Raw genomic sequence first — 17,589 nt, 5'->3', positions numbered from 1 at the left:
TCCCATTATGACTTGTGTGCTTTGAGTTCCACTTTCCTCTGTGATACCGCATGAGGTGTCGCAGCTTTTTATGTGCCACCAGTATTGAGGGAATGTATTGAATTCTCTGCAGTTTGGTTATTATTGTCTGTGAACTTGATTTACCCATCTGGGCGAATTTCAGAAAGCAATACTGAAATGCTGTAATCAAGTTACCCATTGTAAAAGTGTTTCAGTCAATGTGTGGGCAAGGTGGGAGGGGGCACGTCTGGCTTTTAGACGCCTCGCTGTGCTTTGGTCTGGAAGTTCTGGCAGTCATGATAAGGGAAAATTGTCATGTATGAAATACTGTATCTAGCCAATAGAAATTCTCTTATCGCCACCTTGAAAGGCTTCAATGCATGTGTAAATCCAATAAGCCTCATTACTATGGAGGTAACAGGATCAAATGACTTTCTTTGCATAAATTAGGACCATGCTACCTAATCTCTATGCATAGAAACAGTGATCATGCCAAGGTGGTTATCTATTATAATGCAACAGTAAACCTCATACATTCAGATGTACACATAGGGACTTCAGCAACACATTTTTTTCAGCTCACATATTTTTAAGATGTTAAATAAGATGTTTAATAACAATAATAAATTACATTAATAAAATAAAAACAGAGTTCTAGACTGATGTGGGTATTTGAGATCTTTGTTTGAGACTTTGGTGGGTAAAACAAAAAAAACAGAACAAATAAAAATTGAGTAGTTTGGGGTTTTGGCATTTAAGACCTTTGATTTATAGCAGATTTTAAGATATGAGAGTTTGGTGGGAAAAAATAAAAATTAAATAAAAATCCTGGATTACTGAGAAAGCCCTTTTTTTTTTAAACAAAGATCCAACTCCTTTAAAAGACACCTGACACCTTTTCTGCTGCGTAATAAATATTTGACACATTTAATTCAATCTGCTTAGTGAGCCCAACAGGCAAATCAAATTAGCCAGACTTTTGCTGAGATATCTCAACCTGCTCGCTTACACCACAATGCACATGTAACACAGACCGCGGGTGATTTCCTGTCTTCCTCCTGTAATTGAATGTGATCAGCCTTGAAAAATCCACAGTTGAACATTTATCCAAGGCTTTTGGAAAAATAAATGGATTAAACAAAGTTGACAACTTCCTGCAAGGGTGTCATTGCAACATTTGCATTTCACAGGAGAACACCACCAAATGAGGATACTTTTCATAAACATTGATGACATTTCTTTCATGTTCCAGTTTCCATTGCATCAAAGATGATTCTAATAGATAATGCCAAGGTTACTTGTGATAGTAATCAAAGGAATAGTAATTGTAAAAGCGAGCAGAGACTGCTTATGCATCGGGTAAAAATGAAATTAGCATTCGTTAGCATAATCACGTGGGAACAAAGAGAAATCATCATTTCCTTTAAGGATGATGCGTCAGAGAATAACGCCTTGAGAAACGATCTCAAAAATAACTCAGAGCAAGGTCAGTGTGTGTACTCATTTTTGGAGGTAAAATCATCTTCGCTCTAATTGTTTTTATCTCTTATTTATCTCCCAAGTGGGGAAAAACAGTCTCTCTCCACAATATCCGATTCAAACTCTGGTTGAAAGTTGTGCCACTTTTGCACCTTCAGCACAGAAATCTGCATCTTAACCACCTGCAATCCAGTTTAACAAGGAGTTAAATGCATTAACAGCTTTACACTTAAATTTCAATTGTCATCTGCATTTTTGTAGCACAAACACGCCTTGTTTCTATGCAAATGAAGCTCATTATATCTTGTGCCTTTATATTTATGGAGTCAGACTGCAGAAGTCTGATGCATCCTTCCACAGCACTCAGAACCAGCCCGCAAGAACAGGAATTGTAGCGTGCAAATTGCCTTCAGATTTTGTGGGTACGTTTGCGCCATTACCTGATTTGCATAACTCGTTTAGCGAACCTGAAATCAACACACACAGCACATGAAAAACGGTGCTATCAGTGAACTGGTGGATTCCCTCTCTGCTTTCGAAACTCACACAAAGTGATCCAGCTTCCAAATTTTACGGCCAAGTCAAAACATCTTACTGAGCTCTGCCCTGAATGTCATGTTTTAACAGATAGAGCAAAATGAGACAGACTGTCTAGGAAGTCAATTAAAATGAAGTAATTAAAATGCATTCAGGGCAAAACATGTTTGAGACTGCAGCGAGCACTGACCTTAAAAGAAATTTGCAAAACTTCTGGAAATGAAAGTGTTCTGAAAAGCTTTTTCTGACATTTTGATGGGCTCTTTTAGAGAACTAAATTTACAAACTTGTCAAAAAGCAGGGCTAAGCATGTTTTACATAACTACAGATATTAAACTAAACCTCCATAACAGGACCCTAACTGGTTTCTTACTGTGCAATAACCTATTATAAAAAATATATGGTTTGATAACAGCTTGTGTGACACGCACATTTAAAAGTGGCAATTTAATTGCTAAGTACTTTTATTCTAAGTTACAAAGAGTTGTACTACACTTGCAGCGACTGTCACTAACCTATAATTGCTTTTTCAATTGCACTATCAGCATATGACAGATGCAACAACGATTTCAATTCGATTTTCAAGTGAAGCACAATCGCTTTTTCAATTTCAATACGGCACAGCATGAAAGGAAATGCACATTATCTCTGTTCTCATTACATTACGCAGCTGCTAAACAAACCGTACCCTCAAATAACCCAGCTGAGAATGTCGCGGAAAATAATCACTTTTGAAACACGCGTCTTGACCCCCGTCGACTATTCGGACGCTTCCACGTGGCGGCCCAGGGTGACTTTAAAGTGCAGCCTTGCTCGACTAAGGTTGTGTCAGTCTGCATGTTTGTCAGTTCTCCCCGGACGCCCAACCCTCCATCGACTCGTCCTTGAGAAGCACTCTCATCTCTGCGGTTTGTCCTATCACATCACTGCTTTACGGCTGTAACATTAATAATAAGCCAGTTAATCTCATTGCCCATTTCTGAAAGTTCTCTCTCTTGGTGACTGAATTTTATTTGTGCATGCATTCTACATTATAATGAGGGAGAAAATAAGCCTGCTTCTATTCTAATGCTTTATTAGACTAATGAAATCTTTTTAAGTTGTTTATTTTTGGTCTTTCATAACAGCGTGCGGTTGTATACTGTGGAATTTCAAAAGTTAATTATTCATGTCCTTGTTGTATCTAAAGTATTGCACTTCTAGACAAGCAAAACAAGTTTTCTATTTCATTTTGATCTTTTTTTTATCCTTAAATATTTTTAGTTTGAGTACTTTTCTCTATTTTATCAATTTACTCAGAAGTCAGTACTTAAGCATGTGGAATGGCAAAACAAAAATAGCCCCATGAGATCTTCCTGTTATTCTAGTGGGCATACAATTATCAATATAACCTGGCTTATCTACTGTATAACAATGTATATTTCTGAACCCATATGCCTGATCTCAAAGGAATATCTGTCAAGGATATGTCCAAAATAGCACAATGTACTTCTCAAAAGAAGTTGCTCACTGACACTGACTTCTTTCGTCAATGCTAAATTATCTCTCAAAGGATGCTTCCTTCTGCTCTGTTGGGATATTACAGATAGTAGAACAGTTTATGTGACTGACAGTCTCATTTGGTTCGAATACAGGTTAGATGTTAATGGAAAAGCCTCTTTTCTACTCAACTGTAATTGCCAAGCTATGATGTGCAATTGTGACAGTGGAACACTAGATGATCTGAGAGTATAATATATGCTAGAATATTGTTCCACAGAGAAAAGTTAAAATCTTTGAATATGCATAGTTTTATTGGATAGGTAACAACATTATATGGGTGAGGCTGAAGAAAACAACTGCGTGAAATACTTTAAACCAAGGCATAAAACATGGATTTTCATGGCATGCTGTGAGTAGTTTTGTTTATTTCTCTCTAAAATAGCACAGGTGCTAAAATATCACAGTAAGTGCATGTGAATTGCATTCACTGCAAACAATACATTCAAGATAAAGCAAATTACTGTCTCTTAAGAGACACATTACTGGCAGCACATGTTCACATGACACTGTGTTTGAAGTATGAAGGACAACATGGACACAACCACATTTGGCTCTTGCTTTGTTGTATTGGCCTCACTCATCACCTCTTTCTAAATAATTCATTAACCAGATGCAAAAACTATAAATGAACACAGTATTGTAAATATTAATGTGATTTTTTTTATCTATTCAGTAGCTGCATTTAATAACACTCCAATTGTCATAATCACAAAAGACATCAAATCTCACACCATGAATGTTACTTACACTCCATTTTAATATATTAGGAACATATTTTTCTCAAAATCAACCATATATTTATATATATTTTATATATAATTGTACACATGCACACACACACACACTTACGTCCATACTAATCAACCACTAAATATATCCACAAAGAAACACACACAAGATCATGTTTGCTTCGAAGGGAGAAAGACAATGTTTAGTAATCATATTTCTACAGAGAAAATGTCTTAAACTTTAAACAGGAAGCGTAGCCGCATTCCATAAATCCTCTTGTTCGAGTTATTTTCTCGGTGCATGACAAAAACTTTCCTTCAGAATGATATCAGCACCCGGCGGATGTCACTATTATCATTACAAAGTGTCTGAGGCGGCCATGAATTATCCAGCTAAAGGCTCAAACCCATCCACTGTCCGTACAAATCAGTTCAGCTCATTTCACACTTGGAACGACTTATTGTAAGCTATTCACATAAAATCTGAATCAAATGCATGTTGGACTGGCTCGAGCGACCAAATATTTTTTGATCAGCTAAATAACCTTGCACTGTATCACACTTTAAAAGTGCATGAACAGAATCAATGCCTTGAGCGGTCCATTGTTAGCCAAAGACAAATTTGAGCTCCTCCACGAGAATTACTTGCCGTATATTTGTGCCAAATAGATGCAGAGCGGCCTCCCAAGAGATGCCAAAGAACAAGAATCCCCAGTAATGTGAAATGGAGGATGTGCTCATTATTTCTGTTTCAGATAAATAGAGGTAAATGAATATTAATGGAGGATTTATCATCAGCTTTTAGTAATATGAGCTTAATTTCAGTCATGCTGAGAAGCCCCAAAAAGTCTAAATAATTGAAATAACACAAAACTCAGTGCAATTATTGTCTGCGATTTTGCTCCACCTACTTTCCTGCTAAAATCATATGTCAATAAACTAACTGCCAATGCTGTTTTTCACACAGAGACAATTATTTTTTATCACACCAGGAAGACCAGAAATATCACTGGCCGTTGTGTTTATAAAGCTCAGCAGGGGCATCATCATAATTTCTGTGACTAAATAGTAATTTGTGACAAATGAGTAATTTCACACCTGCCTTCCATTTTAAATGTTTTTTTCTTCAACTGGACCAACACACAACGTCTCTACTCCTTACTGAATTTGCAAAAACTGCAATATCATATCACAGCAACGCTGTCTTAACCATTAGTGTGAGTTTGGGATGGGACTGTTGGTCTCTTTGTCTGACCAATAGCAAACAAAAAGGAGTGACTTGTCCAACTAATTTAAAAACAGCCATTGCAGTTCCATCTTGTGCCACTAGTAGTGCAGAAATAACACACAGCATTAAATACAGAGCTGTAATTGTTTCAGCAGGATACAAAGGATATGACCTCACAGGTTCCAAAGAGGGAATACTTTAATTAAGCACATTTATGCAATGTTTATTTCTGCAGGTTCAGAGCTTATTGTTATCTGCAATCCCTTCTAATCAGACAGTGACAAACGGTGGGTCAGCATAGCCACTGAACAGGGTCAGCACGAAGCATAATGAATCAATGAGTGTTTTAAAACATTTCAGCCTAATGTGTCACAGGAGAAAGACTCTTCGCAAATACTCCACAGAGAGCCATTCTGGCTGACTATTGATGTGAAAATGAGCAGTTAATGGTAATTTCACTCACTATACAGTTATCACATATACAGTGGGGGCTCCAAACGTCTAAGAGCACTAGTGAAAATATTTCTAGTTTGCATTTTTTCTAATTTACTGTTACTTTGTAATAAAAAAATTATCAAGTCAGTAAGAAATTAAAAGTTGAATTAAAATTGATTTATAATTAAAATGTATTTTAAATGAAATGTGTGTGAATGTGAAGAAGAGAGTCATTTAAAATCCCAGAACCTAGCGAGTCAGTGTGAAACATATATTTTCAATGATGTCTCAGACTTTTGGAGCCCATGTGCATAGTGATTTTCACTAGACAGTCAATTCAGCGTAAAATAATCCTGAGAGATAAAAGTCACAGCATAATCAGAGGCTAACAATAATCTTACATCAATGTTTTGACAACCAACATAATCTTCCTAAAACTAGAGAAAATCTGATATCGTTTTGATGTGCACTACTTTCGAATAATCAGGAAAGCCCAAATGTTTTTGGAGGCCATGATAAGACTGCAAAAGCTCTTGGAAAGTTATGTCTGAAAGTAGACCAAAATGAAGCGTAAAACAGTGACGTATGTAAACATGGTGAACGTGACGACAATGAAAATTTTGCTTACTCTTAAGAAATAATCACGAACAGCCCGAGTGTGCTTTTCACTTGCAGTTCTCAGCATTTTTGATGCCCTATAGTCACTGTACTGGAAAGCTGATTGGATGACCCTTTCAAAGTGTAATCCTCCAATCAGAAGCCATCAATTTTCTTATATGCAGCATGAGAGCATAATTTTGATGATGATGCTAGTAACAGGACCATATGGTCATTCAGCAGTCAGAGACCTCCCAGGAAATCTAAGCAACTATGCACTTGCCAAACATTTGTGGGATGTAACTAACTGGCAGAGAAAGGATTCAAGCCTACCAAAGAAGATGGTATAAATGAGAAAGAAATGATTTGGGAAATGCAAATCGGGTCATTTGCATAAATATTACTTCACGCCAATCAATATTAATTAAAAATGGTGATGAAAGAGAAGATGCATTTAGAATGAAAGCCATTTGATTTGTCTGTAGCTATTCTGAAAATTTTTCAATATTCTCAAATCACATAATTAATCTGAACCGTGTTATACAGGCCAAACTGGCCTCCCAGCGTTCTGAATATGCAAATGTGAATTTCTGTGCTCACTTATTTAAATACGCAAAACATTTGAGATCACAAGTGGAGCCTTAGGATTTCTTGTTTGTTCACGTGATCAAATACAGCTATCTACCTGATTTGACTCTGTAAACACAGTGTAATGTACGACCCTAATAATTACAAAACAGTTTTGCTCAGGGCTACCTTTCCCTTCATGTTTTCCAAAGTGACAGAGGAGCCCAATTCGGTAAATTAAAATTGAATTCAATATGCACCCATTTATGGCTCTTCTGTCCAACAAGAAAATATGCAGGAGAGAACATTTTTTGCTAACATAAGGCAATCTGACAATATATTGAGCGTTTTATTGTTTGAAAGAGCGATGGCAGCTGCGTATCCTGGAAACGTTTATGGACTTTGAAGTCACTATTCTGAAACAGTCAGATGTGCAGTTGATATTTTAAATTGTATGAAACTGTTGAAGGAATATTCTGGATTAAGAGTGAGTAAAGCTCTGAGGCTGAGAATAATATTGATTGTTTCACACAGTTTCATTTTCATTTGTCCCTCCTTTACTTAAAAAATATACGTGGGTTACAGTGAGAGGCTTACATTGCACGAGGCTCATCTATTTCAAAAGTATAATCACAAGACATAATATGGATGCTAACATGATTTTCGTGAAGGAAAAAAAAAAAAAAATTACTGACCTTTTCTGTGTGAATTTATTGCATATTTTACAGCTTTGACAATAAAGCAAGACAGAGCAAGGCCATAGAAACTAAAACCTGAAAATTACTGTAAAACAACATGATTTAAAAAGCTTTACATCCTAAAACTATTGGAAGCTGTGACATTAAAACAAATTCCTTGTACACTCTCAGAAATAAAGGTACAAAAGCTATCACTGGGGTGGTACCTTTTCAAAAGGTACACTTTTGTACCTATTAGGTTCAAATATGTACACTTTAAGTACTAATATGTACCTTTAAGGTACCAAAATGGACCCTTTAGGTACAAACATGTACCTTTTGAAAAGGTACCGCCTTAGTGACAGCTTTTGTACCTTTATTTCTGAGAGTGTATGTGCAAACATACTTGGCAATAAAGCTCTTTCTGATTCTGATTCTGATTTAACAGAATTCAGATTCCCAACAAAATCATGCCACCTTAAATGTGTGTAAAGAGACAGTCCAACATGATTTCATTAGCAATCATAAGTATTCATATCTAAACATGTAACATTTTCATTATTCAGAGCACCAAAAAAAATGTATAAGCCTTGTACTGCACATATGAACAACTGTTTAAGAACCTTTTAATTCATGGAATTAAGTTGATTTATTTAAAGAAAATCTATGAAATACAAACAAAATAGTCAATAGTCACCTAAACTATGCAACATATTTAAACAATTTACATTTTTAAGATGTTTATAATATCTTTACAAATGCTCAATTAATATTACTGAAACTAAGTGTATGTAAATACTTTTGGATGCTGTCAATATGTCCACATTGTATGGGTATATCCAAAAATGCACTTGGAAATGTTATATATAAATACCTACAAATACAATGAGATCAGACTTGCGATTCCTATGTAAGTATATTCATGCTGCATGCGCATAAAAACAGATAATTTTGTGATATACTATATGCATATCCCCCACTTCCCCCCGAAGCACAAAAGTGTAACTCCATCTATAATAAAGCAGTTTAATTTGTTTTTGTTGTTGCCATTATCTGATGCCACATACCTGATATCCAGAAATTGCAGAAATACATCACATTTAAAGGTTGAACACACTAGAGAGTTAGCAGCGCCTGTTACTTTTTTCCTGCTGGCTTTGCAAAAACTAACACTGGCATCATTATAAAAGGCTTTAGAAGAAATTTTACTTATATGAATTTGATTGATATGAGCTTCACAAATAATCCGTGTACCACAGAGGTTTTGCATCCTATTGGTAAATGCAATTTTCATGGATGTATGCTAAACACTTCCCCCTACCTATATCATAGTCTGAATCTTGAAGTCAGTAAATAAATCAAATGGATCCTATTTACTACAAATGCACAATCCTGGTGCCTTTGTAATCTTGTATCAAAATGCAATAACTCACTCTGCCTCTGAAACAACATTTCTTTTCAGCTGATATCACTAATCCCTTTTACTTTTCATCCTTTTTCCTCTTTTACTCTGAAAGGTAATAAATACTATAACTATATATATATATATAGCTATTCAGAAATAACTTATTGCACACGTAAAATAGGTTGTGAACTAAATTTTACATTGACTTTAAAACCTTTTTTTCATAAAACAATACACCTCAAGCACAACCATAACATTTGACATTTAAAAATAAGAAGAAAAAAAAAAGGGAAAAAAAAAAGAGACTAGACAAACATGGATGCATGCATTCTCTCTTCAAGATGTGACTAGAATTCAAGATGGCTTCCAAGTTGAGGGAACAATGGTGATGAACATGATGCGCTGTGACTACTGATCCAAAGTGAATAAAAGGCTGCACTATGCAGTGGAGATGCAGAGCCTTCTCATGGCCCCTGGCACCCATAAAAGGGGCCTCGCTCTTCTAAACTACCAATAAGCAAGCAGTGGTCTCTTCAATATCTTTTTGTGGGTCATAACAATAAACCCAAAGGGTTTAAGACAAATTTCTCTGCAAATGCAACAATAAGAAAGTCTACAAATAATTCATCGGCGCAATGATGCAGTCCACCCAGCACTCAGAGGTCAGAGAAAATTAAATAAATCATCTCTCTTTTCATTATCATTTGTAACCATTCACGTTTCTCTGAAATCTGACATTTTAAATTCCAGTGGGTGTATATTATCACGTGCATGACTCAGCACAAACTGACACACTGTGGACGTGCACTTCATTAGCATCAGCCAAATTCCCCTTTCTTGCTCCGCAACACGCTCTGGAGCCCTGGGCCTGACAAGGGTCGTTTGCACAAAGTGACAGTTCAGTTCCCCCACAGATCGGAGTGCAAGAGGGCCTGGACCCTGCAGTGCAGTCAGGCAAGTTTCTTCTCCAGAAATGGTCAGGCAAAAGAGCAAAAAGCCACTGCTGTCTGAGGGCAGACCAGTGGTGGAGAGAGAGAGACAGAGAGTAATGAGAAACAGCCTCGAGACGTTGCTCATCTTCTCCAGCAGGGCTTCATTTGTGACTAATTTAGGAGACACAATTCGGTGCGTTTGACTTTGAGCCATCACATCAAGTGTCACTGTGCCTGGAGAGGAGATGATACAGAAATAAAGAGAAGAAATGCCACTTGCTGATAATAAGAATGTGGGATTGCCCGCATGTCCCATATATGGCCACCACACAAAAGCAAGGAGCCCTATGGGGACCATTGCTTAAAAAGATCATCCATAACAAGACTGTGGTACAAAAATAACTCCATGCCAAGTAAAATATGAGTTACATTGGTGCATCAACAATGTAAAGGACTCGGGAGCGGGAAAAATATAAAATAATGCTTTAATGCTTTAAAATCTTTACCACAAATGGTCAACATTCCAGAATAACTTCATTCAAATCCATTTAATCTGTTTTTTTTTTTTTTCTCACCCTCAAGTCCTTTATGTCACATCAGACAACCATGTCATATCAAGTTGAATGCTGGAGCTGTGAATAAATTGTGGCAGCCTGCTTTATAGACTACCTTGCTGTGCAAAACTAGCCTTGGCATCCCATTTTCCCAACCGCGCTTTGAAGGCCAAGGTTGACATTTCTACAGAAATCACTAGTTTGAATGTATAAAGGCTGATGAGATGGATTTCAATGCTGTTTATATGTGGGTAACGTTCTTGTCAACCTTTGTCAAAAAGTGCCACACTGAAAATGGCTTCCAACTCATTCAAACATTCTAAAAGTGTATAAAAGCCTTTCCTGGTTACATTAGTGCTGATCAAAGATGTGCCCTCAAACAAACGACTGTTTTAGATTCAGATCTGTTTACAGAAATTCTGGTTAGTTACAGTCAAAACATCAACCTGTTTGAGGCCATGTTCAACAAACCTAACGTGTTAATACACCAACAAAGCCATAAATCCGTTACTGCAATATTCCTGCAATCAGCTAATGCCTGCTCAAGTGCATTTAATGTGCACCAGCATCATAATTATCCATTATGCAAGTCTAATATGTTTTTACATTTCAAAACACTTTACTTTCATCCTTGGCGAGGCAGCGTTTCAAACACTGATGTTATCATAAAGTATAATCAAGCTCATGTTTTTGCTGGCTTGCTGGATATCATCCTGTAGAGTGCAATGAACCAGAAAACCAGGTTTTAGTGATCCTCTCATCGCCCCATTCAAAGGCCACACTTTGTTACCATGCATACAACCAGGCGTGAGGGATATCAAAGACAACCATTTATTTTGGACCCGTTCGGTACAGATCTTTTTTTGTCGTGGCTGTTTGAAGGCGTGCGCTGCTGAACGCTCATCCGGGAGGGCAGAAGCTTCATTCTGACACTACAGCCGGGCTATGTGCTCTTTTAAACCTGTGATAGCAATCCACTAAAGCCTCCGCTCTATAAATAGAAGCTTTCAGTGTAATCTTTGGAAAAAAAAGAAAAAAGAAAAAATAAGCTGGCGCATTTAAGCTTCTCTTAACATGCAGATACTGAAACATTACTTTTTAATGGTAAAGCTATATTTCCGTGCCTATAATGATGACTGAAATGCCTTGAGATGAGACTTCTGTTTAAGAATTCATAGATACAGAAGGATTGATATTAATTATAGAGTCTGTGACATAATAAAATGCTCACACAATAACTGGGGAACAAAATAATCAATGGCTTAATCTTCATTTCAAGCTTGATTCATATTTAAAACATTACCAAATGAAAATCTCTCTCAGTTACGAGATCGTAAATGGAATATGACACAGTTTGGAAAGGAATATAAAGCTAATTTGAAAAGGGGGATGAAAAGCGAAATTGGGGGCCTACTTAACTCAACTGAACCTTGATAATTCCAAAGCACCGTGTTCCGCTTGATCGGGAAAGCTGCCACCTTCTCCCTAGGGGGTTATTATTTTCAGCTAGTGAAACCGGAATGCTATAGGATGGTTACTCACTCCCTCTCTCTCTCTCGCCACCTCATTATTCATTATTTTTGAATCACTGTGCTGGGATTGAAGTGAAACTGTCAGCATCCATTCTCGGCCAACCATCTCTGTGAGCTGTTGTCCTTTCACAGTATGCTGGGTCATCCCTGCCTCCAGTTGATCTCTATCTTGTGCCAGTTGTGAAATGTTACAGATGCTAATTAGCTGTAATATCGGTGACCTCGATACAAGTCCATTATGCATCATCCCCCATCAGAAATGTTTATTGCGAGCAAATTCCTTCGAAGGCATTTGTGGCAATCTGTAGCTGCCAGCGTCCGTGGCAAGAGACAAAGCTGGACAGCAGAGGGACAACTGATCGCTTGTCATTGATGGAGGCTGACAGCAGCATAACAATTAAGTTTAGGCCAAAAGGCTAAGTATGGTGTCAGGTGCTTTGACCCTGTTCATTTCCAACAGTATTCAGGAATATATTTTTTATTTTTTGTTTGGATTTGCAATTAAGTAGTGAACTCTGAATTCCAATAATCATGTCAACGGTTTACTATATTAAATGATAAAAGAGATGACATTAGACTTAGTACCCCTGTTCCAAAAAAAAACATGAATTAGTTAATTAATTAATCTCCATACAGGTTGTTACACTTCTGACATAAAATAAAAAAACATAAAACACATCAAGAGAGGACATTCCTGTTCGGCACACCCAGAAATTGTTGTAAAAAATAAACAAAAAAAGGTCATAGACATCAGTAGCAGAGCACAGTGAGCTGTTTTTGTGTTCTTTTATGTGGAAGGGTGGAGGAATACAAAGGGGCATCATAAAGACACAATATAATTAAGCTGTGAAATGATCTCCAGCGTTAAAGGCCTGCAGCTGTCTGGTTCATACTCACCCTCCTTGGATGGGCGGCGCACCTCCGCGCTCAGATTGCACACCTGTGCCGAGCGCACCTGAGGAGTCAGGCATCCTTCGGTTTGGGGATTTAAAGGCAACACCACGTTACTGAGCATCAGCACGCTTTCAGATTCCCCATCGCCTAAATGTTGAGGGCAGGTGCATTTAGCGTAGACTATTCCACACGATTCAGCTTTCTCTCCTTTCAAGCAGTTTTCCAACCACGTGCATAACACCTGACATCCAAACTGACTCGGGCTCGCCTTGTTTAAAACCACAAACTCCACCACAGATCTTTCCTCCTCCTCTGTCTTCTTCGTCATCAATCCGTTGTAGTCGTAGGGAAACACTCGCCGAAGCTGCACAAAATTTTTGTCGTAATGCAAAAACACATAAATATTCTTGGCGTCATCACACAGGTGCACGATGGACTCGTTGATCCTCAACAGCTCGTTGATCTTCTCGTGAGAGAAGTGATCGAACTGGTAAGCCAGCAGAGAGAATTCAGAACAGCTAATTTCTCGTTTGTAAAGTTTTAGGTAGATGCTGTATTTGGTAGGATCTGGGTTCTCCAACGTCCAAGTGCAGTTTGTAAAGTTCTTGGGAAACATTTCATTTATCGAGTAAGATCCATAGATAACTCCTTTTACCAGAGTGGAACACCAGAAATCTTGGGCACCAGTATATCCAAACATAACCAGGAGATAGGTGGAAAATATATAAATCAACAGATTACGAACAGCCTTCATCCTATGTCATTTGGCCTGCAAGAGAAACAGAGATGCACTACGTTTTATTCTCAGCCTATGTGTTGAAGTGATGCTTTGTCAAAGAGATTCAGTCTAAGATCTCATAACTATCCAATTTAGCTTTGTGTTAAACACACACTTACCTACATTGTTCGTTTGAACTGCCTATTTTCAATCATAAACTACCATCTCAATTTTATGGAGATTCAAATGATCCTTTCCATGGGAATGTAACACATTTCGGATAAACATTGCCACCTTGTGGTGTTTAATAAATTGGGGGTAATAACTTTGGGTATCTGCTGTGGCAGGATAAAACTGCATGATATTTAGCGATCAAATGATCATTTGATATGATCATTACACACTGAATGATCTTTACAGTGTTTGAATGACTGACAGTGTCGGACACAATGATCATTGACATTCAGTAGCTTTATGGTCGTTTTATTAAGTAGCGACTCGTTCGTTTGGAAGGATAACAAAAAAACTAAACAAAAAAAAAAAAGGCTGGCATTACATGTCACCAACAAAAAGACATTTTGGCACAATAAACGTTTTGGTTTTTCATTCACTCGAGGTTAATGTGTCGCAATTCTGCAGTGATCTACATGTCTGACCGCATAATAATCATCTACATATCTGTCTGCTCGGACACTGTTGGGATTTATATTCAAAAAAAAAAAGAAAAAAAAAAAACATATACATTTACTAAATATCATCTTTTATATAATAGCCTACAGCGAGATCGTTTCCGATCGACTGAATGGACTATAGTGTGATCTATGTAAGGATTAAAGCAGCGTTACTTTCAACACCTAAATCCCTTACTGAACGCAATCTATGATTTTCATGAGACAAAAACTTTGATTTTGATGCAATGCTTTTGTCTCCGCGACGATCTGCTGTACATATTTCATCATAATGTGTGCATATGTGTTGAATTCCCAAATATTCTAGGAGTCTGAAAGAAAGGCGGCGGAGAGGGAGAGAGAAAGCAGAAGAGAAAAGCTATTCGATGTCCTGTTTGCATGAATCCTGCAGGCATTGCAGCTGTGTGCAGTGTCACAGCATTCCCAAACCGAGCCTTTATTTTCATTCTTTAATCACCTTAAATGCGGCACTACTTGTACGACATGGCAAAACGCGTGCGATGCAACATACAGAGAGGTTATACACGACTATATAGGACGAGACCGTATTGGCGCACATTGCAACCATCGCGCGCTACTTTTCCTTTACATTCGATGTCGCGTCGCGCGCTTGCACTTTTCGTTGATTATTACGGGAGCGTTCCAGTTTGTAGCGTCGCGTCACGATCAGTAATATGAACGGATTAGAAAAAGCCGTAGCGACAGAAATAATTAATTAAAAACTGCAGCGACGTCTTTTCATATTCATACTCTTTTACAAAACCCAAGAAGTCTAGCGTGATTGTCAATCGTTAGTTTTTGGGGGTGCAAACCTGAATGTGGTCACCAAAACAGATTTTACGATATACAGTCGGCGCCAAACTCGATTCTATGTCATTTTCCTGCGAAACTCGTCGATCATCGTTTAACTTCACACTGGCTCTGGTAGCGTTCGAGTCCTTTGAAATATTGACGTAGTTTGTATTGCATTAATCAGGATGAACTATGGAACTCAGATCTTTAACTCGTTTATGCATTGAAGAGGGATAAACTTGGGCGAGGGCCATCTCATTATCGTTCAAACCTACCTATTTATCCATCTACTTATCTATAATAATAATAATAATAATTAATAATAATGATGATAATAACAAATAGGACTTACCTTGCACTCTGAAAGCTATGGCTATTTTTCCCACATACTTGGAAACATCCTTTTAGAAATGAAACGTGTCGCTCCCCTGCGAATCGATATCTCCCATTGCCGATGATAGAAGTCTAGAGCAACAAGATGGTCAATGAGCAAAAATGCATTAGACTCCAGGCTGGATCATCATCTCGCTCCTTTTTTTTTCTTCCCACCTCAACGCAACCAAGTGATGAGAGCGCAACAGAAGTGAGCAGACACTAGAACGAGGGCTAAAAATGTTGTGAATCTCGACTGATCATTAGTCGTTGTCTGCCCGTCCCTCAAGAGATGCCCAGGTCGGGTAGCAGGTAGAGCGCAATCCCTGACGGATGGAGGATGCTGCTGACTCGCTGTGGAGTGAGATGGAAAGCGCTTTCTCGCCGAGCCTCAGGACTGGAGCTGCAATATCACGTCACTGCCACTAAGATAAGGCACGTATGGACGTCTCGAGCTGCGTCTCTCACCATCTCACCCCCCTTCCCCTGGATAACATAGAAACTCTTTTTATGGGAAAATCAAGGCAGAGGAATGTCCCTCGGACTGGAACTAACGACACGGTGTCTTTTCTGCGACCGCCTGGACTATTTTAGCAGAAGCCAATGGAATTATAATTCATAAGAGGCTTGTTTCCAGGGGAATTATGTTTTTGCATAAGATTTTGAGAGATGTGTACAGGAACTCGTGAAGTTGCTTCATCTTTTTCATCATCGCACCATCACAAAGAATTGGATTTTTTGGTCTAGAGAAAGAAAATAGACTACTGTATTAATTATTTGTGGTCGTTGAAAAACTTGTAGCCATTGAGAGAATGTTATAATTTTCCAAGAACAACAAAACTTGCTTGACTTGGGAAATACATCGATTATGGGTTTGAATTCAGACGGGACTATCATGGATTTTTATTTTATTCTAATTCACATGGGCAAGCTAGTTACTTCAGATAAAATGTTTAGCTTACTTACAAGGCGGAATTTCGGATTTAAAAAAAGAACTTTAAACTAGGCTACATTACTAAATGGGGATGCAGTAGACTATGTCATTATTCAAGAAAAAACTGATCGCAGTGCAGTGTAGGCTACAGTTAGTTATGCTACTGTAGGTTGAGTAGACTACTTTATTTAGTGATAAGCGCAAATACGCTCTCTGACTGACTTGTAATCTAACATTGTCCAATACTAAACCATAGTTGGAAACTAAATAGCCGTTTTAGATGATCTGTAAACTAGTTCACCAAATAACAAAAGGCGATGATTTCTTTAAAAATGGCCTTACCTGTGGTCACTGATTCCTCTTTGGATCTGATGCCCCGGTTTCGCAGAGGACATGTTAGAGATGGATGGTCTCTCAGATGCTGCAGTTTGGACCAGAATACACCAAGTTGCCTTACCATATGTTTAAAATATGTAAATAAAAAATAGTTCACGTATTATATAATTTTAGGTCACACTTTATATTAGGTGGCCTTAACTACTATGTACTTACTTCAAAGAATAAGTACAATGTACTTTTTGTGTTCATACTGTATTGCACAACACTTTTGCTGATATTGAGGTGGGATACGGGTAAGGTTAGGGACAGGTTCGGTGGTATGGGTAGGTTTAAGGGTGGGTTAAGGTGTAAGGGATGGATCAACAGTGTAATTATACATGTAAGTACAAAAATTAATTACAGATGTAATTACATATAGGTATTTTTAAAAATATAAGTACAATGTAAAAACATGTATGTACACAATAAGTGCATTGTACCAAATGATTAATTTAAATGTAACTACATAGTAGTTAAGACCACCTAATATAAAGTGGGACCTAATTTTATAATACTTTTACAGTACAGTTTTAAAGTTTCCTCTAGCCATTACAGTAAACCTAACGGCCTAGTTTTATATACAAGAAGAATACTGAAAA

At 37.6% G+C, this 17,589-nt stretch overlaps 1 protein-coding gene across 4 annotated transcripts in view; it reads right to left on the bottom strand.

The window, feature by feature from the left end:
* Positions 1 to 16,273, bottom strand: part of adgrb3 (adhesion G protein-coupled receptor B3) — a 154,423-nt gene extending 138,150 nt beyond the window's left edge. For 2 of the 4 annotated variants that reach the window (XM_058796225.1, XM_058796226.1), the window contains exons 1-2: positions 15,659 to 16,273; positions 13,111 to 13,876 (exon numbers count right to left, since the gene is read on the bottom strand). In XM_058796225.1, the coding sequence (XP_058652208.1) occupies positions 13,111 to 13,861 (751 nt within the window). In that variant the 5' untranslated portion in view covers positions 13,862 to 13,876; positions 15,659 to 16,273. The remainder of the gene's footprint in view (positions 1 to 13,110; positions 13,877 to 15,658) is intronic. The other 2 variants (XM_058796227.1, XM_058796228.1) reach the window with 1 other exon arrangement.
* Between the last annotated feature and the right edge of the window lie 1,316 nt (positions 16,274 to 17,589).

This window comes from Onychostoma macrolepis, chromosome 13, assembly GCF_012432095.1.
Source record: "Onychostoma macrolepis isolate SWU-2019 chromosome 13, ASM1243209v1, whole genome shotgun sequence".
In the NCBI taxonomy this organism is placed as follows: domain Eukaryota; kingdom Metazoa; phylum Chordata; class Actinopteri; order Cypriniformes; family Cyprinidae; genus Onychostoma; species Onychostoma macrolepis.
This window is presented reverse-complemented; position numbering and strand designations above follow the sequence as displayed.